Raw genomic sequence first — 27,955 nt, 5'->3', positions numbered from 1 at the left:
TGTGTCACACGTTGCTACACTGTGAGGAGAGTTAATGGTTTTCCGAATCTCGCCCTGGTGCTTGACATCAGATGAGATGACAGAAGGACACTTAAACCTGTCACTAGTCAATGCCTCAATAAAAATAGACCATGATCATTTATGTCACCTTGCTCTACTGAAAAGGGACAATGGATTAGTTAATTAATGGGGCACAGCAGTGGCTAGTCCAGTATTATTCACATTATTTAAAGATGACACATTGTTTTGCATCACCTACAAAGTGGTTTGAAATCTTCAGACACAAATACAATTATCCATAACTTATACCCTAACATCATCAAGGTGATTTTACCTGGCATCTTGTCATCTCCTTTGTTTGGCTCTGCAGGTTTGGCTGCTGGTTCAGCAATGGGCTCTGCATGTTTGCTCACTTTGGCTTTGTCTGGGGAAGACTTCGGGGTTTTTGAGGGCTCTGCACAGGTGGGCTTCTTGCCCAGCTGAAGTTGGCTGGTGAACTTCTCATGCTGACAGAAAGGAGAGAGAAGAACACAGTAAGCACCAGAAACCTGTCACATTACTTCAGGAATATATATATAAAAAAACTACATAAGATTGGCACGTGCAATTCTGATATACTGTTACCAGAATATTGTTAACTATATTAACTGATTCAGAGATTTACCTTCAGAGCCTCCTCTGGCACATGTAGCTCTCCTCGCACCACAGTGAACAAGTTGGTATGTGAGACAGGTTAAGGAAGACAGTTTCATAAATAGCCAAAAACATACTAAATATCCATACACATTCACACAGGGCTCAAAATATGGAACCAAATAACTCTTAGTTCTACTTCTTCTTTTCTTTGTCATGCACATACACATAAATCTTTCAAATTATGAGTGTGTAAACAGATTCAGTCACATACAGATACACATAAGGACTTTGAAATACTAAATTAACACTAAATCTTAAAGGCTTTCACAAGAAAATCTGATGACACTGAAGTATATTGTGCATTGAAGGATATCGTATCCAAACCGCAGTTTGTCATCAGTCTTTAAAGTGATGTACATCTGTTCCTGGATTCTGACATCATTCACAAATGTCTGAAAATAAGAGCCAAAGTCACATTTTGGTGGGCTTAACTTATAGTGGTTCAAATATGTTCATAAAATGTTAAAATATAAAGTTAAAATCACAGATAAAGAAGTTAAGAATTTCTAGTTCACCATAAGCACTCTATTTTACATAGGTCAAGGGCCAGATTTTCTAACAGCTTGTGCCAGCGCAAACCGTCTTTTGGCTTTAAAATAGTACTGTCAGGTTTTACGAAAGACGAGCATTGAAGAATTAGCACTGAAAAGCACTTGACCTTATTGAATATGTAGGGGTTTCCCTTTCAGACGCAAAATTTATGGGAGGAGAATATTACAATCAATCACACTATGCAATTTACTAACGTTTGCGCTTGTCAAATTACTGGTATTATTAACAAAACTGTTAAAAAAACAAAACTGTATTGACATATTTGAAATACAGGCATAACACAGTTTTTTAACTTCATCAGACAATTACAAACACACACACAAACACACACACACACACACAAAGGCTCTCCTTTCTTGAAGTAAAAGATTAGACAGATCAACAAGTCAATATCCCTTGAATCTGTCTTTTTTTTTAATCTACTTAATACATGTTTATGGTTTAATCTGAAAATCTCCTTGATCTGAAAATCTCCATCAGACTATAGCTATACCCGAGGAGCACCATACAACACACTACACTCCATTAACATGACATTCATTAAGGCAGCAAGACATCTGCGTATTTAATGAGTTCAACTTCAACAGTTCAGTGCACAAATGGTTTACAGATCCCTACTACAGTGAGAGTCACCTCACAAAGTCTGAAAACATTCAGGGTGATAATAATGTGCTTTAAAATCTGCTCCGTCTCAAATATCAGCCGCTTCCTGCAAAACCCAACAAAGAAGGGGAGCAAATCATACTGACAAAGCACTTTCTAAAATTTCCCTTGAAAAGCTGAATCAATCTCCTCCTCTGTCCTTCCTGCAACATCCAAAGACCTTAAGATATTTTGCTGGAATGTGGGGTCACAGCTGGGAAATTTGTGCAGGCTGTTCGGTGGTTGAATGCAAGTTATTTCCCTTTATTCACTTAAGTTTTCAACATGTGCCAACTTTAACTAGAGGAGTACGGTAGTTTCATACAATGTCTGGACTTGTTGTAGGGGGGTTTGTTGAAAACTGATTCCTGGTCAACATGAGAAGTGTAAACATACTGAAACTGCTTAAAAAAAAGGTGGATAATAGTATTGCATATATAGATATGCTATAATAGTAATTTCCTGACAAAGCAGGACAGGAAGAGGAATTCTTAAGCATGACTCAACAGGAAGAGGTTGTAATTTGTGTGAGTGGCCCCATGAGTTCTCATTTAGTCATAGAGTTTCTACTGAACACAAACAGAAGGATAGAATCTAACACAAACAGAGCACAGAATCAGACTGCACCTCAATATATTACTAAGGTTTAGATTTACCACATAGTAAAAGAACCAAGTAGGAAGGAAAGTTTGCATTTGAGTAAGGAGCAAACAAATCTGCATCAAGATTTATTAAGAGTCTGAATATACATAAAATGGAAATGACAAGTCTAATTTTAAAGAACCTAGCCTTTATTTTTTTTACAGTAATGACTGGCTGACTGTACATTATCTTGCATATTTCACACTGAATCAATAAATAAATGGACATGATTGATTTAAACTGAAATTATTTTATTATGTAAGAAGAAAGACTGTAAAGCGTGACACGTGGAAAGCACAGTTAAAATGGCGGCCTGGTAAAATGTAAAAATGATCAAATTTGTTGCTTTAAAATCAGTGGCCTTCATTTATCAGGAATGTACCACTCCATTATCTTCCCTCTTACTCACCCCATTCAGGCTTCCCAGATCCTTCACTTTGTGCTCATCACTGCTGGACTCATAGTTGATGACAGCGTGCTGCTTGTCTACACTGCGAGACTGCAATCACACACAGATAAAAGCAAGAGTTATGAACCACAGACAGTTTTCGCTGAGCATTATCACTTCATGGATTTGTTATTTTTGGAAGCTAGTTTATATGCAGCCACAGAAGTATTTTACCTTGTAGCAATGACAGAATTTGAAGGTGACATATCTTACAAGTGCAACATACCAGAACTGACAAACATCTGATAAGAAACAATCTCTCATACAAGTATTGACGATTGGCTGTGAGCTCAAGTTGAAGTCACATTATTGAAATTTCGTGAACAAAAAAGGCCCATTGTCTACTGTCAAAAACATAGTGATGTATGAAGCACAACTCACACAGAAGTAACTATAAAACTAAACATCTTTCTGTTGGTCAACGCAGTGTGGGTAAATCTTTTGCCCTCATGCAAAATTCCTGATTGTGTGGATTCCTGTTGAAATTACTGGATTTTGATCATGAAAATTCAACAAACAATGGTAAATGTTTAATGCTAAATGATAAAATTAATTTTCATGTATCTTCATTTAAATTATGTGATGATGGCAGAGAAAAGGCCAACCTCCAAAAGACATTGTTTGCAGACATTGTAAGACATTTGCAGACAAGTTACTCATGAAATAAACATTAAAATGAGCAAATGAATGCAAATGTAGAAGTTTAGAGTATAAAACATCTAAAACGAGTGTATATAAGCACCTAAAATGAGTGTACATGAGCAAAGTGGCTCTATTTTAAAAGTGAAATCATCCTCAGTTCAGTGATAAGGAATCTAATACATTACCAATCTATTTTGAGACAAACCATGTGACCACTAAACGTATTGTAACGTGATCACATGACCAGACTGAGTTTGATTTATGGCTAACCCTAACATGGAAGGGTCAAAGAGGGAAATGGGGGTTTCCTAACTAAACAAAGCCTATGTTTATGTCTACCAGAGACTAGTATTTGAACACTTGAAACCCCAGAGTTAGATTGTTCTCTACATACTCACCATTTTAAAGGCACTGTGAGCATCTAGTACTCAGTAAGTGGATTTGAGAAAAGGCCTTTTGTTATTGCTTTGAGATGCTGAGAATTAATTTTCATTAAAGACTTTTGAACTAAATGTTTCCTCAGACCTCAGAAGGCCATTTCAACTTAAACTTTCTATGTAGTGACTAAGGTGTTGTGAGAGGTTTGTTGTTATGTGGTTGCTAATGATTCTATGAGATACACAGTACACAGCTTTCCCTGAAGCGGCTGATATTACATCTGCGTTTGTGTAGTGATATGTCAAGTTTGTTTTGGGGTTGGACTGAGTTACTCAGCTCTCTAATAACGTGACTGGCACTCTCTCCCCCTGTAATGTTTGGCATTACAGTCTCTGCTCTTGTAGTTCAACACTGTAGTACATCTAAAAGTACCCCATGAGCTGTTTGCCCCACTTTCTATTAATAAAGTTGCATGACTAACACGTGTGTACTGATGCTGTGGTAGATAGTAACAGTCATGCCACTTAGCTGGAACACAACTTTCCTCCTGGGCATGGATTAATCTTTCTCCATCCTTCCTATCATAATTACAGAAAACTTGTGAAATACACTAGCATTAAGTTTGGGGTTGATATATTTTTTAAAGTTTTTAAAAGAAGTCTTTTATGCTTCAGGCTCTATTCATTTTTTTTATAAAAAATACAGTAAAATCAGAAATGATACTTCAGAAATCATTCTGATATGCTGATTTCCTGCTCAAGAAACATTTCTTATTATTATCAATGTTGAAAACAGTTGCTTAATATTTTAAGTTTGAGACAGGACTACAAGTTTGAAAACAGTCATACTTTTGTACTTGATGCTAATAGTACAAAAATACTTACTTCACCTAAATAGAGACTTTTGATTTAACATGTTCGTAAAAGCATCATGGTAGTATTATAGTATATATTAATATTGCAATTGAGCTTTTATTGTTAAAATTTTTCCGTTTTAAAACTGAAAGACACCCTTCCTGACCTGTAGCATAAGCTCGCAGTCATCACGGCCCACAAAGATCATCTCACGGGGCAGCCGGTGCCGTGTACCCCCGCTGCTCACGAGGAACCAGGATGTGAGGCTCATCTCTGCACTCTCCTCCAGCCTCAGTCCCTACGTCATCCTGATAGACAGATAAAGACACAGAGACATTTATGAAAAACTTTCTATCAGTGACATTCCATTTCTCACTCAACATTACTTTTTATTAAACTTTTACAAAACGTATGTTTTATTTAAATAATTAAATAAATAAATAAATAGTGGACTTTTATAAAGAGATCATGTTCGTCCCACTAAGTTGTTTAAATTTGAACCGACAGTGGAATGTGGGTGAAGAGAGACAGAGAGGGAGATCCGTTAGACCGTGCTGAAATCTGCTGCATGCTGACTACAGAGGCCTGGGACACTTCCCTCCTCCCTCGCTGCCTATGATCATTGCCAGATGCGGCAGGAAGTGATGTAGGCAACTTGGCTGCACACCCTACTGGGCTGTGGGATTTTTTTTCCCCTTTTTATGAAAAGGAGGTCACATTCAGCTGCTCTGAGCTACAGCTGCAAATGGTCTGGGAAGAGGAATTTAATGTATCCTCCTGACATACAAACCCACATGCCTCTTCTAGGTGACCCAGTGCAACTCCTCAACCTCTTATTTTTCTACTCCAATGGTATATGCCCAAAAACATGGTATTTAAATGGTATATGATATAAAAAATTATGGTTGTTGGCAATGTAGTCTGTAAATTATTTACAGCTACCTAAAACGGATACAGATGGATAAAAAAAAAACTAACAAAAAAAAAACCAGACATCTGACCTACAATAACAAGTCTCTATATAACTGTAATTATTGTAGAGAGCATGACTGTCTCTCCTGGAAGACCCTCATGACTAGCACTCACAAGCAGCTATGGCTACTTCACATTAGATATTGTGAAAGCCCTTTTTATTAGCACATCGCTATGACAACATCTTGACCAATAATTGCCGTTTTAATATATGGGCCCCATATTTTCTGAGAGTGCACTATGATTTTGCTGCTTGAGGAGCTGGAACACAATATCCACTCATTTAAATACAATATAGCCGACCTCAACTTACAAATTCTAAAGGTCCACTTATGGATGTAAAGTAGACTGAGAAACCAAGATGCATGAAATTCATTTATTCTAATGGAAATATGATACTATTAATCTACATAATTTAACACACTTTCAAATAAAATCTAAATAATAATAATACTAGCAAAATATATATATATATATATATATATATATATATATATATATATATATATACACACACACACACACACACACACACATTACACAATTTACATAAATGTTCTAACATGTTTGAAAAAACCTATAGAGCCAGTACTACATACTTAAAGAAAGTTCTAAAATTACTTCCTGAGAACTTTTATTTAGCAACAAATAGGTGTGATATTGGCTGTAGGTTTGGGACATTGTGTCTGACTGACAGGAATAAGTTCTGAGAAGTCCTTCTCAACCTAGATAGATTATAGCTTGGAAGCAGCTTGCAAGGAATAGCTGAATACTAGCAGCTGGTTTTCTCTTTTCTGAAACACAGGCTTTAGTCGAGCAACCACAGGAAAACCTTTATACCCGTCAACTACCCACGGAATTCAGGAATAAGCACAACATGGCAGAGGCACCCTGATGTGGTGCGATATAAACCTCTCTTTTAATAAGACATGAAAGAGCTTTGGAAGCTGGAGAATGCTGGTCGTCAGTACCTTCTAATGAACACATGCATTTCTGACAGACCTCAATCTTCAAGCCCATCACAATCCCTGTATGGCTGCTGAGACAATCTTGAGAAATTAAATACTTTAAGACTTTATATATAAAGCTTAAAGCGAGACGGCAAATCTTCCGACTTTACTCTTGGAGTGAGCTTCACCTTCTTAGAGGCACAAGCATGCTTAAGATATCATGAATAGACACATCACTTTCTACTAAAGCAGTTTTGTGGCCCCCAAACTGAGCGACATATGGTGTTTTTAGTGGGTGAAAGGCTGATTTCACAATGCTGGCTGTGAAAGCATCCTTCTGCCTGAGTGTCTGAAGAGATGGATTGTTTTGGGTTGACTGAGTGTTTCTGCAAGGAACAGGAAGTGTGGCAAACGCTTTTTCCTGCTTCCCCCAACTCATTTCTGAATCTCTGTAATCTTATTAATCTATGAGAGGAATAAGGAACTGATTCACTCTGCAATAGATAAGCAGTAAAACTGGAAAAGCCCTTTTTGATAAGCTTCAATCTTAATGCTATATATGTTGCAATAGGAACAACTGGAACACCTTAAATGTGTCAGATTGGGATGTTTTTCTGTACTACATATAATAGTAAAACCTGTTCATTTCAGACTGGTGTTTGTCATGTATGAAGCTCTTGCATGACTTTCGGCATGAAGTCTACACCCATCTAATGAGATCTCCAGCCAGATGATGACACAACCCTGTAAGTGTCCTCCCTAATCCACATGATCTCATATCATGACCCATGAGTACTAGCCTGATCCATCTCTGCTGTCTATCTGCAGCCCAGTCTAGTAAACAGACACTCCTAAAGGAAGTCAATTTCAAAATTAAAATCTATTGATCTTCATGTAATTTCAAACATGTATAACTTCTGAAATTAAACACTTTATTAGCTAAAATCTTTCCATTTGCATTCACATATATTTAATAATGGTAAATACAGATGTGTTGTTCCAGGTTTAACATCAAACGTATCTAAATTTCACTTAGTACCGCGCACAAAACTACTGCATGGCTTTATAAAACTTGAAATATAGGGCACAAGTTGACTGGAACAGTATTATGTCATTTTTGGAGCCTGACAGCACACATCCCCACTTTCCACTTTTATTACCATATTTTCCAGAATGCAAGTCACGCACCTGAAACATGCTTCTGCAAGGTATATTCCAAATCGACTAACACTTTCAAAAAAAAAACAGAACAAAAGCTGTCACTGGGGTGATATCCTTACAAAAAGTACTAATATGTACCATTTAGGTATTAATATGTATACAATAGGTATTACATTTAAGGTACTAATATGCACCTTTTAGAGGTAAATATGGCACAAAGGTATACCTTTTGAAAAGGCACCACCCCAGTGAACAGGTTTTGGACCTTTTTATCTGAGAGTGATAATGCAATTAACAAAGCATGCAAAACACACATTTGTATTCATCCCGAATGAGAGAGGGAGCCTACATTTATTTGTATAGGCCCAAGTTTATTTGTATAGCTCATGTCCCACACACAAATAGTTTCAGTTTCATTTTAAATAAATTTGTTTATGCTTAGCATATAAAAAATGTTCTGAATACTGTTAAACTGAAATTTGATGTTAAGTGAGGGGAACTAAAATACATGTCTATAAAGTTTATAAATGTTAATTTTATTGGCTGGTATTTTACATTATTTCTAAATATAATAATAAACTGTGATTTATACACCAATGCGATTTATCTCTGTTTTTCTGAACAATTTTGATGGTCCTTGAAGGTAACATGATGTTGTGAGGCCAATGAACACTGGTGGGTAAGTGATAAAGTCAATGTCCTCACTGCTATTGTCAGTATCTCTTGAGAGAGGTAAAATCACAGAGGCATCACAGACTGTTAAATAATTAGTCTCGGTTCATTGCTTTTATCTAACTCATCAGTAGAAAACACACTCAGAAATTAAATCTCCATCATTCTGTTCGTTTCACAAAGCTTTTTGTTAGCATTATCAAAAAATTGATTCTTATTTCCAGAAACAGATGCTGCAACAACAAGCCTGAGGGCATCTGAGCCTTCTGTTTTAAACCTGGGAAGGCATCTGACTACACTTCTGACCAGAAAGTATAGCGCATATCTGTATGCTAATGCTGGGAGAGAAATCGATGCACAGACCATCTCAGTGCTTGAGAAGAATACAGTGAGTGGGCTTGACATGAATGAACAATGGGTGGACTTTCATTCAGATAATTCAAGTTGATGTTTGCACTGGAATGGAACAGATATAGTGTCTTGTCTGCAAAATTTTGCAGAGCAACATGCGATTGCACCTGAACAGCTAAAGCACAGTTATTAAAGTAACACCACTAAATATACTGAAACTAAAAAAATATACATATCAAAAAATGATAGGTGTTGTACAATTGTGATACTCCACAATGGTGTTATTTACATGCTACTATATTGTTCTTACAAATCCACGAACTAAACTATTACATATTATACAGAAGATGAGAAGAGTTTAGTCTTTATTTTAGTTAAATAAATCATGAAATGTAAACAGATTCACCTTAATTCATATCTACGGCCTTATCTCTGCACATAAAAGGAGGCCAATGCAGTAAAACATGCTGAGAGAGCAAATTTGGGGATGCTGTAAAAGTACCATATGGCCATGAGAAGCAGACATCTCATTTACATCATCAGCATGTGGCAGCAGGAAGAAAGATCCATCATTAATCCAAATCTAATACACTTGTGACTAGACCTTATCAGACACAACAAAATGTGCCCGTTGGGTGCTAATAAACATGCATAATAACATACGTGACCCAACAGACCTACTTATGCAAATAAACAACCAGAAAATGTTTCTGACCAAAGGGAATTTCTGCTACAAGTTCAGACGCTCATAATTTTCGAAGACAGACTAATTCAGAACAAAAATTAGCAATTTATTATATGAATAAATTAAACTAACGCTCAAAACTTTGAGGTTGGTAAGATTTTTTGTTTGTGAAGTATTTCTTCAATAATAATAATAAGATATTTTTCAGATATTTTAAAATATTATTTATTATTATGATGGCAAAGCTGAATTTTCAGCATATACTCCAGTCTTCAGTACCACACAAACACAAGAAACATTTCTTATTATTATCAATATTGAAAACACTTGTGCTGCATAACTTTCATGGAACCTGTTATATGATTCGGGGTTCTTTAATGAAAAGCAAGTTCAAATGTTTTGTTTTTGAAATCTTTATAACATTGTGACGTTATGAACATGAATGAAGAGAACTGTGTGTTCAGCAAGTCATCAATAAGCGTTTACTCTGACTGCTATAATCCACATTTAGGCATCTATTGCATGCACTTGAATTACCAGTTACAATCAGCAGACCAGATATAAGCGGGGGACAAATAATGGATCACAAATATAGGTCAGAACTAAAGAGCAAGATTAAGCTAGCCAGTGGGCATACAGAATCCAGACTGGCCTGAAATGACCCAATCGTCTGATCATCAAACACAGACAGCCATGCATTTGCAATACAACGCTGACAGGAGAAGAGCCATGAAACAAATCAAGCTATTATTAAGCTTCAAAAATACACATGCATCTTTTTGTAGGGTGTATGCTGGCAAATTCTTGCTTATATAGTAATTCTCAGATAATACTGTTTTTGTAATTGATGGACTGTGAGCATGTGAGTCTTTGTGAATCCACATTCACTTGGTACTTCCGTTTAACAACAGGAAGCTCACTGGATTGGCCAGTCAACATGGTCCAACTAAGGAAGTGATGCTAACTTATGAATAATTAATGATTTGGGGCCCAGGGTTCACTAAAGAGAGATTTTCTTGTGAAAGCCCCAGACTCGGTGTAGGATATGTTTTGGTCTGGGTCTAGTTGTTGCATTTTCTCTTTTAGAAGATTTAAACTCAGGACCAGACATATGATTTCTCATGAGCCATAAAAGATACCAGAATAGTATTCCATTCAATTATCTGTTTTGCTTTGTTTTTGTGAGAAGAAATAATGAAAAGGCTGTTTAAAAAAAATACAGACCTGCTGCCACATAGTCTACTACTGTTACTGTGAATGTGACAATACAGTGATAATTTTGCATTTTGGAACCCAAAAAGATGCATTAAAAAGGGTCTGGACACAACATGTATAAACAAACAACTGATTCATAACCTAGACTGAAATACTGAGAGAAAAGTACAGATTACTCAGTCAAAACACACTAGAGGAAACATACAAAGCAATAACAATTACACCCCAAAAAAGACAACAAGGGTAAAAATAAACACACCCTGCCCATTACTTGCTTTATGCATAATTTAGGCTGTCACTGTTTGACACTAAATTATTTGATATTGAAATTAAATACGGGTGGTTAAATTATTTTAAAAATATCTAAAACTTACAGCAGTTTAGAAAAAGGAACGTGTCAAATCAATTAATATCATCATGAGTCATGACATTAAAAAAAAAAGCGGGATCAAACTTAAGCCATTCAACTTTGGTGCTGCAGAAAGAGGTGGAGACTGCAAAAAACAGCCATTAGTTTAACGTGTTCTCCAGAGGAGTTCAAATAACTGACATGCTCACATTTATAGACGCAAAATGTCAACATGATACCCAAAAATGCTGTCTAGGTAGGGAGCTGAACTCACTAGATTTTGAGACACAGTCTCTATATGCAGGTTTATATTCTAATAACATGCTTAAAATAAACTCTGAAGAAGTAATAGGTAATACAGACCCCCCCCCCCAAAAAAAAATAATAATTCAATTTAGTAACAATCCCTATTACACAGGACACTGTCAAGGAGACCGGCTATTTTGACACTATACTGTTTTTCCTCTAAAACCAGATATAGCAAACAATTAATAACAAGGAATAAACATTTTACAGCGTTGAAAAGTGTCATTAATACTGCAATCAAAATACATGTAGGCCAGATGTAGCAGAACAAAACAAGAGCCTTTGTCAAAACAAAGGATTCTGCGCAGTGCCCTTCACAGTGTGCACCAGTGCCCGGCAAATCATGCACATCTCCTACACATCAGACTTACTGTACTGAAATATTGTTTTTAATGGTTCGCTGCGATCGAGAGCAAATTTTACGATACTAAGCAAGATGCCATGCGTTCGGGCAAACCGGTGAGCAGTGCTTGTGTCCTCTTCATGCATAAAGTCAAAGTCACTATTGCATTTAACTTAATACATAAATCAAGATTAGATTAGAATATCATTGAAGTGACGCTAGCGTTAGGACGCACAACGTTAATACAAAAATCACACCAGAATACAGGCGGTGTTCGAGCTAACGTTAGTGTTTATTCATTCAATATGATCGAACTGGCTAGCTGTGTCCTGCTGTTTCATACACGGTATCCTGACCACACGATCACATCAGATCATAGGAAAAGCGTCAATTCTTTACACCACAGCCTTATGGGAAAATACGTTTAACACGAGCAAATGCATTAATACGCTAACGTTATTATAAATGCCGTATTGTTATGTGCACTAAATATATATAAAAATAAATCTTTTTATCTTATAAAAAAGATTCTTTATTAGAATGTTCACTCACCCTTGCTCTTCTTTTCGCTGTCAGTTTTATCTCTGGCTTCAATGCAGAAGCTAAAAGGTTTTCGTAGCCCAGCCCAGCGTGTATCCCCACGTCTCCTTTTTGCCTCAGTTGCTCAGCAGCAATATCGTTATTCCTAACAAATAGCGGCGACATACGGCAGCCTGGAATCAGGCAAGTAGGACAGCGTTTGCAGTTCCAACACAGTCCGGTGGGCGTGTCCTCGTACATGACTTGTGTTCAAAATAACAAGCATAAAATCTTATATAGATTATTTCTTTTATTGAATTTTTCAGAATGAAATTTGGGCGCAAATAAGCGTTTTTAAACAATAAACGTTCAGTCCAACACTATTGTGAATATCGGAAATGTCCGTCTTGTAGTTTTTTACTCACTCTGCCCTAGCCAATTTGATACAATAAAAACTACAATTTCCGGTTGCCTTTGCGCGGTTTACGGAAGTGCAGTTTTGCCATGCAACTGTCGTTCATTGATAAGGTACTACAACACTCTCAGTAGCATTATATTTACAAACCTTTTTGGTTTAGTTACGTGTTTAAAGCAATAATGAAGCCGTCCTTGGACTCTGACGAGGAGGAGGAATTAGGAGCATTGCAGAAGACATTGAGAGGTGATGTTTTTAAACAGAGAAAAGATGCTGCTGCTGCATTTCAGCCCAGTGTCGATGTCCACAAAACTGTAATATTGAAAATGATTTTACAGAAAACCAAAGTATTAACCAGTTTATTCACACTTAAAGTGAGCCCCTGACAGAGTATTATTCATTGTGAACACTTGCTCTTGCAACAAGCTCATGTTTTTTTGTGAAACGTGCTAAACCACAGAAAACAGCATAATTAGCAAATATTTAAACTTGTTACTACAGTACATATGTGATGAACTATACAATACTCGAGTCAGGGTATCTCATATTCATATTATGTACTAAAATCAATGTATTTGTATGATGTCTATGTTTCAGAGCGAGCCAACCTCAGTATCCAGCACCTCTCCAGCATGCTGGCCAACCACAGCTCTGACTCTGAGTGTTCAGAACCAAAGCAGGAGAAGCTCAGTCCTCTGCTGCAAAACCCTCCTTTACCAGTTCAACAGAGTGAAGCAGGTAGAGGTCATGCAGGAAGCATGCTATTCTGACAAATCATTATAATGCAGGATTGAGTTGCATCCTGATAATTGTAGTTGTGTATTAAAATGCAGTATATGTAGACTTCTTCTGGATGAGTAACCTTATTTGTGCAAATTATTTTTTTGTTTATTTATTTATGCATTTGTTTTTTCAGTCAGTCAGCTGCGTTCCTTACTTCAGAAGCAGTCTAAAGATGCAAATGTTGCATCCTCTTCTCCTTCCAAGAGGAAATTAACTGGAAAGGTACTGCAATTAAATCAGGGCTCCCCAAAATAGAGATTGCAATTTGCTGAAATGCTCGTTTTAATTGTAATCATAAAAATTTCATTTAAAACGAATAATTTTATATAAAAAAATATATATGAATTTAACATTTAATTTCTTTATATATAAATGTCATTTTAATTTATATTTTACATTCTAATTAAATTATCATAAAAAATAAATAAATAAATAAATGTAAAAAATTGTTTCACTTAAAAACAAAATATTTAACATAAAAGATAATTGAGATATTAGCTGTGTGGGAGAGAGAACTCTCATGGTTGGGCTACAGTTTGGTCAAATCTCTGTCTTGCCTCGCACATTCTTATTCATTTCAAAACTGTACACAAAATGTATTGTACCCCATATAAGCGATACATGATGAAACTCTCATCAAATCCTATTTGCAGTCTGTCTAACAATAATTCTAAAGGTACTTTTTTGCATATGTTTTGGGACTGTTCAGTTATATACAATTTTAGAAACATGTAGTTCAAGTACTAAAACGTATCACATAGTTGCAGTTTGACCTTGATCCTTGTCTTATGTTGTTAAATGATGATTCTTCCTATAACTTTACATTAGTTCAGAGAAGATTTCACTGCTGCTAAAAAAACAATTGCACAGCAATGGTTCACACCTGACATGGATCTTAGAAGATTCTGGCTGCTGTCTTTCCATTATATTGTTTGTTTAGAACGCAGCACTGCAAGGATTAATGGGGCTAGAATACAAACTGTCACTTATTGGAGTAGTATAACCCAAGCTCTAAAAGAATTGTTTTAAATTGATGATGCCTTATTCTGTGTGGTAATTTGCTGCCGGGGTTTATTTGTATCTTCCCTTTAAGTTACCCTGAAGTATTACTCACTTACTGTACTTGTGTCTTTTGTGTGCTTTGTTCTTTTTTTTTCTTTTTCTTGGTATTTGTGCTGGCATCCAACATTTGTAATGTTATTGTTTCAAATAAACAATAAAAAAAAGATAATTGACCACTAATAAGTTTAAATGTGCAAGTACACTTATTTTTTAGTGAACATGTTAATGCACCATACTTTATAATGGTAATATATATAGTAAATATAATATGCAGTGAGAGCCATTAACGTTTGCTCAATAGGTGTATTGCTCTTACTTAAGTTTACACAGTATTAATTGAAACAATATAATTGTGCTGCTAGCAAAGAGCCACAGACGAGGGCAATAGCAGTTTGCCTGGTGTTCACGACTTGGTTCCCATCATCCACAATCAGTCTACAGAGTACATCCATCACCTGGAGGCTGAGGTCAAGTTCTGCAAGGTCAGTCCTGTTAATTAACATAAGATATTATCAGTAAATTTATTACCTGAGACACTTTGATAATGGGGGTTTCCCCAGATAAAGCGAGTAGTATTCAACTGGTCATGTGATGGGAATTTTGTTTCAATGTGACTGTAGTTGTAATTGTTCATGTGTTTGTACTGATTGTGTTGTTTCCTCCCTAAAGGATGAACTCCTTGGAATGAAACAGAGAGTGAGAGTGGTGATTGTGGAGAATGAGAAATTACACGAGGAGCTGAAAGCAAAGGCGGTTGAAGAAACTCTTAAAGAATACACATTTGTAGACAGCACAGTACGTATCCATGAGGCCTTTAGTTATGGTGCTGACAGAAATGGCAAATGTGGGACTATAATGACATAATTTATGAAAATATGTGTAATTGTATTGATTATTTTCAGTTAAACATGGAGCGCACACCAGAAAAGACTTCAAAGCAAAGACGTGACTCCATTAATCAAGCTGAGGACCACAAATGGAAGAAAGAAATGGTATTTGTTGTTAAACATTCATGTAGCTGAAAATTTGACATCATCAATAAATGGACAAAATTTGCACAAAAATTTTAATTTCCATCTCTTTATCTTAGGAGCAGCTGAAGTGTCTCTATCAAGCACAAACCGAGACCCTGGAGGCTCAAGTGGTCTCCCTGAAGTAAGTGGGCTTCAATCAGTGGCCAAGCCTAAAACGTTTTTTTTATATCTTACTGAATCTGATTACACTAAAATACACTCTTACAATCTAAGGGAGTACACTGATTGAATTACACATTTTATTTTATTCATTTGCATTGCTAAAAAGACAGCAAAATGTCATATAAAATATAATCTTATTGTGCATTCTTCATGCTTATGGTGTTAGAGGACCTCCCTGATTATAAATGCCTACTGCTGAAAATGTAGATTGCCAGAGTTGGTCTTTGTGATTTATAGTGCTCTTTAGAACAGTCATACTGATTGTGCATCTGCAATATTTGCACTGTGATTCCGTCCACCAGTAGAATCAGTCGATCATCATATATGCATATTGTAACAATATGCCCTCTTACTGCACATGTGTGTGTAGGAAAGACTTGGTGAGCATTCATAAGGAATATGAGGAAACAAAAGAACGACTGAGGCACAAAGAAGCAATGGCTGTGGCGGTGGGCAGTGGTCAGCGTGTGGGTGGTCTGTGTCTGAAGTGTGCCCAGCATGAAGCAGTCCTGGCAGAGACACACTCCAATGTTCATGTACAGAGCATTGAAAGACTTACTAAGTAAGTGTGTGCTTTTAGTGTAACTACGAATCTAAGACCTAAAATAATTGTGTAATTCTGTTATTAAATAAATTACATTCATTTCAAATAGAATACATTTTTGTTTAATTAGTTTTTCTTTTCTTTTTTCTTTTTTCGCTGTTCAAAAAGCTAGGGGTCCTTAGGATTTTAATGTTTTTTAAAGACTTCTCAGTGCATTTATTTGAACAAAAATATGTATTAATAATATAAATAATATTAGAATATAAAATATCTGTTTTGTATTTTAATGTTTTAAAATATTCCTGTGATATTTTGGTGGAAACTCTGATACGTTCTTTTATAAATATACACACATACACAGGGCCCTCCAAAAGTATTGGAACAGTAAAGACAAAATTGCTCTGTTGGCTGTGGAGTCAAGACGTTTACAAATATGATTAAGAGATGAATATGAGACAAAACTACAGAATGTCACATTTTATTATTAGCCGTTTCAACACATACATGTTTTACCAGCTAAGAAGTTCAGCACGTTTAGAGTTTCATCCCTCTATCTGATGTGAGCATAAGTATTGGAACAGTTTCCTCACAGGTCTTTCTAAGTGATCAGCTGTGTCCTGTTGCATTAATTCTTCAGATATTAAAAGCAGGGAATGTGTCGTATCAGTTATATCCATTACTTCTGTATTCTGAATCTTGCATTCAATGATAACACAAACAAACCAGGATGAAGACGAGGGAGCTGACTTTGAGAGAAAAGCAAGCAATTTGGATGCTAAAAGAAAAGAGGAAGTCAATTAGAGCTTTAACAAAAACAAAGGGCATGGAGAAATCAAGAGTTTGGAAACCACCACCGACACCAGCAACCAACAAGTATCTGATCGGCTGAGAAAACAACAGTAGTTGATGACAGACAAAGCATAAAAGCTGTGAAAATGAATCCTAAAAGACGTGTCTGTAAAATCACCAACAACTTCCAGAAAGCTGGGGTGATGCTCTGACAATCTACTGTCCTCAGGAGACTTTGACACAGAATTACAGATGCTACACAGCAAGATGTAAACATCTGACCAGCACCAAATATAGAAAGGCAAGATTAGAGTTAGCAAAAAAGCACAAAGGTGAGCCAGAAGAGTTTTGGAACTGTGTTTATGGACCGATGAGACAAAGATGAACCTTTATCTAAGTGATGGGAAATCAAAAATTTGGAGAATAAAAGGGAACTGCAATGATCCCAAGCATACAGCCTCATCTGTAAAGCATGGTGGAGGTGGTGTCATGGTATGGGCATGCATGGCTGCCTCTGAAACAGGCCCTCTCAACTTTACTGATAACTTAATGTATGATGACAGTAGCAGAATGAATTTGGAAGGGTACCAAACCATCTTGCCTTCCAATATTCAAGAAAATGCCACCAGATTCATTGGGAAGTGCTTCATATTGCATCAGGACAATGACCCAAAACACCCTGCCAGTTCAGTCAAGGAATCTAAAAGGGCAAAGAAATGGAAAGTCTTAAATTGCCCAAGTCAATCTCCAGATTTAAATCTGACTGAACATGAATTTCACCAGCTGAAGAGGAGAGTAAAGGCATTAAAGGCTGGGAAAAGCATTTCAAAGGATGAGACCAAAAGTCTGGTGATGTCTATGGGTCACAGACTCACTGCTGTGATTGTGCTGAAGGGGTCTGGAACTAAATAATAGCTTTTAATCTTTTATATTTGCCTTCTGTTCAACTGTCCCAATACTTATGCTCACATCAATGAGTGGGATGAACTCTAAAAGTGCTGTTATTTTTATTTGGTAAAACATGTATGTGTTGAAACGGCTAATTATAAAATGTGACATTCTGTAGTTTTATCTCATATTCATCTTTTAATCATATTTGCAAAGGTCTTGACTCCACAGCCAACAGAGCAATTTTGTCTTTACTGTTCCAATACTTATGGAGGGCACTGTATATAATTTTTTATGTATAATTCTTTTGAAACAATATAAATGTCTTAACTGTTATTTTTCTGCCATTAACTGCTATTCTTTGTATCAAAAATTGTAATAATTATTTACAGATGAATTATCCAAATGTATGTTAGTTTCAGTCCACCTAAGACTGATTTTTTTTTTTTTTTTACGTATACTGAATAACTTCACATGAGAGATATTGATGTTGTAACTACCTTGGAGCCAAACCTCTGGGTTAATCAATACTGATAGGCTCCTTTGACCACTTTAATTGTGTGTATTCAGTCAATTATTGTTCCTCACAGCAAGGTTGAAAGGAGTCTCAACTGGTCATGAAGCTAATCAGCTGCTGTCCTGATTATGTGTCGATCAATGCCTGCTTTCAGTGACCCGATGAGATGCTTGTGTTTGTGTCTTTGTTAGAGAGCGGGATGAACTGATGACCGTGCTCTGCTCTCTGAGGGCCAGTCAGACTGAGGCCCAGCAGAGAGAGTGGGCCGCCTATCAGCAGGTCAAACAGGCAGTGGAGATGGCAGAGGAGGCAAACCTGGAGAAGACAAGAGTGTGTGCCAACACCACTGATTTGAATATGAATGTTACGGTTTTGCATGATATTAAATGCAATAGGTATACTCATTGATCTTGACCTCCGGTCTGTCCCTGTGCACCTGCAGGCGTTGATGCAGTGTGAGCACTTTCACAATGAGCTGACTAGACAGAGGGAGAGGCTGGAGAGAGAGCTGGCATCTGAACAGGAGAAGATCTCCCAGGCCAGGGAGGCAGCACGTTTAGAGAGCAAGAAGGAGAAAGAAGAGCTCGTCCAGACTGTTAGTTCCTTACCATAATAAGAAATGTTTTCTTAATTTGTATGTAGGGTCACATATTTTATTGAACTGAATATTTATGGCCATCTTTGTTCAAAATGATTGGAATGTTTTGACAAAGCTAGTATATGCTGCCCTCTAGTGTCATTTTAATTATGGCACACAACTACAATTTTGTTACTTCAGATTCAGTGCAAAACAAATTAGCCTAACCAGATTCTGCACTATTGTTAACTAAATATCAGAATTGAATAAAAGCTTCAAATTTAAACCAAACTAAAAAGAAGAAAATCTGTAGCGTTTAAAAAATGGTTTATTTCATGTCTAGTTCAGCTCCTGTTATACATACTTATGTTTTCGCATTTACCTTTTATTTAATCATATGCTTTATTCCAAAGTGACTTACAAATAATGATTACAACAAGCCTGCTCTCTTTTTTTCTAATTTAATATATTATTACAATTCAAAATCATTAACTGCAAAAGTATAATTGAAAATCAGATTTCAGAATGTCTTAAGTCTGTGCACTTTTTTGCTTTAATTATTTCATTTACTAATTTGATTAGGGACCTAGAAATAGTGCAGAATCTGAAATATTTTTTATTCATGCTACTATGCAATCAGTTTTTGCTTTAACAATTTTCACATTCTTAACACTTTCAGTTTATTTCTAGGTATATTCAGGTTATTTCTTCTGCCTCATTTTAAGAGTATAAATGATCATACAGTGGTCCCAAAAAAGTATTTGAACACTCAAGCCACAATTAAAGATATTAAAATTAGCTAATATTAATTAATATCACTAATATAGCTAATATAATTATAATGTTCTCCACTGTAAGGTGACCAGTCTCTCTCAGAGAGTGGCTGAATTGGAGGGTCTGCTGGAGAGGGGAGAGAGAGACCGGAACTCACTCAATAGCCAGCTGGAGGAAGCTTATAAGAAGCTCACAGCACAGGAAACGGACAGCAGCAAGGTACAGCCCACTGAAAACCTTCCCCACAACAATCAAAGTTTGCTGATTTGGATTGTCCTTTTCCTAATGCTCTTCCGAAAATATGAACCCAATATTGATCTGTAGATGAATTTCAAATGATTTTGTGTTGGTCTCATATTTGATCCCCAAGGTTTTCTTAAATCAGCAGAGCCAATGAAAGAAACCTCAAATTAGTGTACTGGTAGTGTACTGATAAGTGAGTAATTCACCATACAAAGTGAATTAGCTTTTGAAATTTCACTCACATAATGTGTTTTTGAGTCAAACATGATATTCAACAAGGGAAAAGAACAGGCCTTTTTTCCCCTTTCGGAATAACATACAATGATAAATCTTTCACAATAAGCATTAAGGAAGCAAATGGGGCAATTTTGCTTTTAGGTTCAACATTGTTTGGATGCCAAATTTGATCTTTCTTTATATGTAGGTTAATTGGTTCAGTCATCTTTGTAAGGAGAATGTCCCGTCACTAGATGGCAGTAAAACTATATTATTAGCAAAGCTGATAGAGTCAGTGCTTCAACAGCTCTAGTAGAAGTTTACGGAACAGATAGAAAGGCGTAGCAAACATCTCCTCAATGAATCAGTTTCTAGTATGTGAATTAACAGTTTTCTCCTGAACAGCGGACAGAAGTATTGAAACTTACCTTGGACTTTGCTTTAAGCTGCATGTATGTTCATGTCATATCTATCTATATCTATCTATATATCTATATATCGGCTATCTGCTATAGTTTCATCTTCGCTTCCTCCCCATAAACAGTTATCCTCTCTTGATGCTAACAGTGCTACTGATACTTTCTGTTCCACTCTGACGTCTTGTTTAGATACTTTCTGCCCCTTTTCATCCAAGCCAGCCCGTAGTACCCCTTCTGCCCCTTGGCTATCTGATGTTCTCCAAAAACATCGTTCTAAACTCAGGGCTGCAGAAAGGGTATGGCGCAAATCACAAAATCCTACTGACCTTAATTTATATCGATCACTCCTCTCTGACTTCTCTGCTAATGTTTCCACTGCTAAAAGGACATACTATCATGACAAAATTAACAATTCGCCTAACTCTCGCATGCTCTTTAAAACATTTTCCTCCCTCCTTTGTCCTCCTCCTCCCCCTCCTTCATCATCTCTAACAGCTGATGACTTTGCCACATTCTTCATTAATAAAATTACAAACCTCACTGCACAATTTTCCACACCACAATCTATCAAACATATCTTACCAGCAAACATACACTCGTTCACATCCTTCTCTCCACTCTCTGAGGCAGAAGTCTCTAAACTCATCCTTTCCAGTCATCCTACTACCTGTCCGCTTGATCCTATTCCATCTCATCTCCTTCAAGCCATTTCACCTGCAGTCGTTCCTGCACTCACTCACATCGTTAACACATCCCTTCACACTGGAATTTTTCCCTCTGCATTTAAACAGGCTCGTATAACTCCACTTCTTAAAAAACCCACTCTTAACCCAACTCTTTTTGGGAACTATAGACCGGTTTCCCTTCTTCCTTTCATTGCAAAAACACTTGAACGAGTTGTGTTCAACCAAGTCTCTGTCTTTCTCACACAGAACAACCTCCTGGACAGTAACCAATCTGGCTTCAGAAGTGGACATTCGACCGAAACTGCCTTGCTTTCTGTTGTTGAAGCCCTAAGACTTGCAAGAGCGGCTGACAAATCTTCATTACTCATCTTGCTAGATTTGTCTGCTGCTTTTGATACAGTCAACCATCAGATCCTCTTGTCAACCCTATTGAGAAAGGGCTTCTCAGGAACCGCACTCCAGTGGTTTGAGTCTTACCTCTCTGATAGGTCCTTCAAAGTATCTTGGAGAGGTGAGGTATCCAAGTCGCAACATCTAGCTACTGGGGTGCCTCAGGGCTCAGTTCTTGGACCACTTCTCTTTTCTGTCTACATGGCATCACTAGGTTCTGTCATTCAGAAACATGGCTTTTCATATCACTGCTATGCTGATGACACTCAACTCTACCTCTCATTCCATCCTGATGATCCGACGATAGCTGCTCGCATCTCAGCGTGTCTATCAGACATTTCTTGCTGGATGATGGACCATCACCTTCAACTCAACCTAGCTAAGACAGAACTGCTTGTAATTTCAGCTAACCCATCGCTTCATCACAATCTCAGCTTCCAGTTAGGCTCATCTACCATAACTCCTTCAAAAACAGCCAGAAACCTTGGAGTTGTGATTGATGATAAGCTGAATTTCTCAGACCACATTGTTAAAACTGCCCGGTCCTGCAGATTTGCATTATATAATATTAAGAAGATCAGGCCCTTTCTCTCGGAACATGCAACGCAACTCCTTGTTCAGGCTCTTGTTCTGTCCAGACTTGACTATTGCAATGCTCTCTTGGCAGGTCTTCCAGCCAATTCTATTAAACCTCTACAATTAATCCAAAATGCCGCTGCAAGATTAATCTTTAATGAGCCGAAAAGAACGCACGTCACGCCTCTGTTCATCAATTTGCACTGGCTACCAATAGCTGCTCGCATTAAATTCAAGGCATTAATGTTTGCCTACAGAACCACCACTGGCTCTGCACCCCTTTACCTAAATTCTTTACTTCAGACTTATGTGCCCTCTAGAAGCTTGCGTTCTTCAAGTGAACAACGAATTATTGTACCATCCCAAAAACACAGAAAAACACTTTCAAGGACTTTTTCATTAACTGTTCCCATCTGGTGGAATGACCTGCCCAACTCGATCCGAGCAGCCGAATCCTTACCCATCTTCAAGAAACGGCTAAAAACTCATCTGTTCCATCTTTACTTGACCCTCTAACTCTAGCACTATCTATTCTAATTGTATTTTATCTATGTCTTTTTATTAAAAAATAACAACAATAATAATAATAATTATCTGTACTGCGTTAGGCTAACCAAGACTTGTAATAGCACTTGCACGTTGTTGCTCTTTTGTTGGTTTTGATTGCTTCTTATGTCCTCATTTGTAAGTCGCTTTGGATAAAAGCGTCTGCTAAATGACTAAATAAATAAATAAATAAATAAAAATGTCAGGTGTGCGCGGAGCTGCGTTTTCTGTTGAGCCAGGCCCAGCTGAAGAAAGAGGAGTCAGAGAGAGAGGTGAGGGACATCAGCTCCAAAGTGGGACGTCAACTAGAACTGGCTGAGCAGGTAAGAGAAACTTGATCAATCATACGGTGAGAATCTGCTTCTTTTTTTAAAAATCAGTAACTATATATTAACCAGTTTTGCAATTTACATTGTTACCGGTACCAATTGGTATTTGGTTTGTATGTGCAAAAAAAAAAAAAAAAAAGGCCATTTTTTTTAAAGTTTCAGTGAACAGTAAGGACATGTTTTAATGCAAAAATGAATTATCACTTGGTCTCTCTCTCCCCTCTTTCACTGGGTTCAGGAAGTACAGAAGTTGGGTGTGGAGCTGAACGGTTGCCGGCAGCGTTTGGAGGAGGCCCAGAGGGCAGAGGGCCGAGCCCGGGCGGAGGCAGCCGGCCTGGCTGAGGGGCTAAGCCGCGCCCAGCGCCAACTGCACCTCACCAGGTAACCCCCTTAATCCTATTACATGCCACACAGGGCTCGCAAAATTTCAAAATCCCTGGTAGCCCTTCGGGCAGGTACTCTTCAAATTTTGGTAGCCCGAAAATTAATTGAACTAGCCCAAATAAAATAAAGACCATAAATGTCAATCAAAAACATTTTCAATACACAAATGTTAACGAATATCAAGGAAAGAGTTTTATTTTATTATTTACAAGGTATCTGCAGAATTCTTAATCTATTTAAGGCAATTTGAAAAATTATTTCTTATACCATTTAACGTATTTAAAACTGTCTAAGGCCATGAACTCTTCAATTTAGTTGTATCAAATTTAAGGACCCGTGGGAGCAATGTTCCCTCTAATTTTTTTTTCTTGCTGACCAAAACCTTTCTCTATTGGGCGGACATTTCGGGCACCTGAGCAAAAGCATTCTTTAAACCAGAACTGTACAGCATGCACACAAAAAAGTGTGTAACTTTTAACTTTTAATGTGCTATTTATATTTGATTTGACCCTTGATGGAACTAAATGATGTACATTTTAGGTTACCTGAGAAAACATTTTTACTGTACATTTTACTGTTCAAAAATTTGGATCAATAAAGTTTTTTTAAAGAAGTTTCTTTTGCTCATCAAGGCTGTATCTATTTGATAAAAAATACTGAATATTATTTCACAAAATAATATTGTGAAATATTATTGCAATTTAAAATAAACTTTCTATTTTAATATACTTTAAAATTTAATTAATGTGAAGCAAAGCAGTATTTTCAGTGTCACATGATCCTTTAGAAATCATTCTAATACGCTGATTTTTAATCAATGTTGGAAACAGTTGTACTGATTTTTTTTTTATATGTACTGTATTTTTTGGGACCTGTGATATTTTTTAAAAATAAAAAGTTAAAAAGAACAGAATTTAGTCAAAATGGAGATTTTGTTACAATATAAACTATTCAAAAGTTTGGGTTCAGAAATTCTTTTCTTTTTTTTTTTTAAAGATACTTTAAAAAAGTTTAAAGAAAGTTAAACTTTATTCAGAAAGGATGTGTTAAATGGATAAAATTAATAGTAAAGACTAATATTGTTAGAAAATATTTCTGTTTTGAATAAATGCTGTTCTTTAAAAAATTTTTATTAATCAAAGAATCAAAGAAAAAAGAAACACAGGTTCCAAAAAAATATGAAGCAGCACAAGTTTCAACACTGATAATAAATCAGCATATTAGAAAGATTTCTGAAGGATCATGGGACACTGGAGTAATGATGCTGAAAATACAGCTTTGATCTCAGGAATAAATGCTATTTTAAAGTATAGGTATTAAAATAGGAAACCAATATTAGAAATTGCAATAATATTTCACTATATAACTGTTTTTTTTTCTGTATTTTTGAAATGAATACAGCCTTGATGAGCAAGAGACTCAAAGTCAAAGACTCAAAAACAAGGTCAATTATTTATCAGGTTTATAATATAGCCCTAACATTATATATTATCAAAACAAACTATTTAAACTGATATAATAGAATACAAACCTAAGCTGAGATCTGTAATTTAAATATAAAAAACCGTGAACATATGAATTCTTCTATAGTTGTCTAAACATCGATATGAAGTACAGTTTGTACAATACTCTTGTGTGTGACTGAACATGTTTTAGAGTTTTGTTACCGTTCTTTGCCCATCCTCCGTTATTTCCAGCACTTAATCAAGCCACTCTTCTTTAATACATGAGGACGTTTTATTTCACGTCATTGCGTTTGTGTTGTCTCTCGTGTTGAGCGCACCGCAACCATTGAAGTATTCGGTTTCTACAGCGACTCATTTGGTGCATATGGTTCTCTTTCTATGAAACCTGTAAACCGCATTCACCAGTTCTAACTCTGTTGTGACATCAGCTCTATAGCGGTTTGCCCGAGCATTGCTATTCTTTCCCTTTTACTGCGGCATTCAATCAAATGGCTTCCCAACTCATTTTTGTGTGCGCGAGGCACATTATTTCTTCTGCGCGGTCGCGCTCAGCTTAGAGGGAACACTGCGTGGGAGCCCTGTATTTAAGGTAGCCTGTCGGGCAGGGCAGTGATAAATTTTAGCGATTTTGCGAGCCCTGCCACAACACTGCGCCCGTCCACTGGCCCCAGTGCAGTGCCAGCACGCTGGCAGGAGGGCACCCGCACTTTATTAAATCGCTACTAACCACCGGCTGCCACCGACACAGTCCACCACGTACCAGGAGAACAGGGCCGGAGAGAACATGCTGTCTCTCTCGATAACATCACTCAGTTTAGTAGCGAGTAAAATCAGTTAATACTTCTGACAGGTTTTCACCTTTCAAACTTTATTATTAATCTGATTCACGTTATTTGTGTATATCAGTACTGCATATGTGGCTTCTCATACATTTATACATTTTCCACATATGTGCACATTTCACTCGTATTCGTAGCCATGATAATGAGCTGGCGTTAAACATAAATATATTTTGGTTGTTAAATTTGATTCACACCATTTAATTAAATCAAAAGCAGACCTCTTCATTGAGCTAACACTGTTTTTTTATTTTATCTGAAGATATTACAGCAAAGATGTTGTCTTATGAATCAGTGGCACCTTTTGTGTTGAATGCTTATCTGTATGCTTTCTAGCTTTGGATTTTGAATTTGATATGCGTCTTGCAAAAATCTCCCCAAACTCTGATGAAAATCAGACCAGAATATGCGATAAGCGAATAAACAGTGTTTTTCAGCAACATTTGTTCAACTAATCCCGTTTTATTAGAAAGCAAATAGATTTTAGCTCCAGATTAGGAAGAATAGATCAGATTTAACACCTCCCACCCTTATTATTTATATATGAGAGAATGTTTTTGGCACAGTAAGACACTTACAGGGCCATTAAGTGCAATTTAACAGTTTACAGTTCATTACTATGAATTAGACTTACTGCCAGCAAAGCCCAAAAGAACATTCTGTTCTTTTTAATTGATTTTTTTAGTACTACTAAATATATAGTGGCCCCAAAAAAGTATATGGACACTTACGGTAAATCAAAAAATTAGTGAATGTCATTGCATATGTGCCAAAATATTAAACCAGGTGTAATCTGCAAATGATGCCAGATGCTTCTCTCAGAACAAACTTTTTGACACATTTTTTGCTGTTACTTTTAATCAACTGGTGTTGATAAACCCCTCAAGTTCACACAGGTGTCCAATTAGAGTTGTAGTTAATCACATTAACTATGAATCATGACCATTTGATCGCTTCAGAGGATACAAGTGTATTTTTCTGTTTTCATTTTGAACAGTATATCTAAAAAAAAACTCAGTGTTTTGCTTAAAACGTGTTTGTGCTCTCTAAATGCCATTTAGTTTGAAATAACAAAATAATTCTAATACTGATATATACATTACTAAAAGTTTGATGGTAGTAATTGGTTTGTTTGTTTGTTTTGAAAGAAATTAATTATTTTGTTCAACAAATATGCATTAAATTAATCAAAAGGGACACTAAAGATATATTGTTACAAAGGATTTCTGTTTAAAATAAATGCTGTTCATTTGAACTTTCTATTCATCAAAGAATCCTGAAAAAAATGCACCTCAGTTTCCACAAAAATATTAAGCACAAGCAGTTTATGAAATAAAATGAGGAATCATTTCTAAAGGATCATGTGACACTGAAGATTGAAGTAATGACTGCTTTGCTATCACAGGAATAAATGACATCTTAGTAATGTAGTATTTCAAAATATTACTATACTATAAATAAAACTGTTTTACTGTCATTTTGATCAAATGAATGCAAGACTTCTTTTATTCTTAGCAACCCCCAACTTTTGAACTGTAGTGTATATTTTCATCCACTTAAACTGACAATGCTGCCACATGCACAATAGTTTTATTTATGGGTTTATAGACATGAATACGGTAAAAATACATATTTTTTTAAATCTTGCTTATATAACCTCTGGAATGTGGTGTATACACACTCCTGGTTATAGGAATCACTGCTCTAGATTTCCTGTTTGGGCTTTATGGCATTTCTGTGCCCATTGAATGATTGCCCACAATGAAGCCATCCATTTCCATGTCTCCGTGGATGTGTCCTACCCCAGCGGTAAGCGTAGGCAGTGCTGAAGCCTCAGTGGGTTTGAATGGCACTGAGGTCTCCATTTCTCTGGAGGAAGTGGAGATTTTACAGCATCTGCCACAGCGCTGCACAGCTGCAGAGGAGGGACAGCATCTGT

The 27,955-nt window shown here is 36.5% G+C and overlaps 2 protein-coding genes across 5 annotated transcripts in view; one reads left to right on the top strand and one right to left on the bottom strand.

Annotated features, from left to right (window-relative positions):
- The window catches only part of LOC306884580 (centrosomal protein of 170 kDa-like), a 34,463-nt gene extending 21,846 nt beyond the window's left edge, over positions 1-12,617 (bottom strand). For all 4 annotated transcript variants that reach the window (XM_079440554.1, XM_079440555.1, XM_079440556.1 and 1 more), the window contains exons 1-6: positions 12,411-12,617; positions 5,021-5,162; positions 2,942-3,031; positions 1,010-1,088; positions 665-723; positions 335-506 (exon numbers count right to left, since the gene is read on the bottom strand). In XM_079440554.1, coding sequence (XP_079296680.1) covers positions 335-506; positions 665-723; positions 1,010-1,088; positions 2,942-3,031; positions 5,021-5,125 — 505 coding nt within the window. In that variant the 5' untranslated portion in view covers positions 5,126-5,162; positions 12,411-12,617. The remainder of the gene's footprint in view (positions 1-334; positions 507-664; positions 724-1,009; positions 1,089-2,941; positions 3,032-5,020; positions 5,163-12,410) is intronic.
- A 245-nt stretch (positions 12,618-12,862) lies between these two features.
- The window catches only part of LOC306884166 (serologically defined colon cancer antigen 8 homolog), a 46,431-nt gene continuing 31,338 nt past the window's right edge, over positions 12,863-27,955 (top strand). Inside the window, exons 1-13 of the mRNA XM_079439879.1 lie at positions 12,863-13,038; positions 13,390-13,530; positions 13,709-13,797; positions 15,000-15,119; positions 15,307-15,432; positions 15,540-15,629; positions 15,728-15,792; positions 16,204-16,395; positions 18,763-18,901; positions 19,014-19,166; positions 20,007-20,141; positions 23,205-23,321; positions 23,566-23,708. Coding sequence (XP_079296005.1) covers positions 12,975-13,038; positions 13,390-13,530; positions 13,709-13,797; positions 15,000-15,119; positions 15,307-15,432; positions 15,540-15,629; positions 15,728-15,792; positions 16,204-16,395; positions 18,763-18,901; positions 19,014-19,166; positions 20,007-20,141; positions 23,205-23,321; positions 23,566-23,708 — 1,574 coding nt within the window. The 5' untranslated portion in view covers positions 12,863-12,974. The remainder of the gene's footprint in view (positions 13,039-13,389; positions 13,531-13,708; positions 13,798-14,999; positions 15,120-15,306; positions 15,433-15,539; positions 15,630-15,727; positions 15,793-16,203; positions 16,396-18,762; positions 18,902-19,013; positions 19,167-20,006; positions 20,142-23,204; positions 23,322-23,565; positions 23,709-27,955) is intronic.

This window comes from Barbus barbus (assembly GCF_936440315.1).
Source record: "Barbus barbus genome assembly, chromosome: 18".
NCBI classification, from domain to species: domain Eukaryota; kingdom Metazoa; phylum Chordata; class Actinopteri; order Cypriniformes; family Cyprinidae; genus Barbus; species Barbus barbus.
This window is presented reverse-complemented; position numbering and strand designations above follow the sequence as displayed.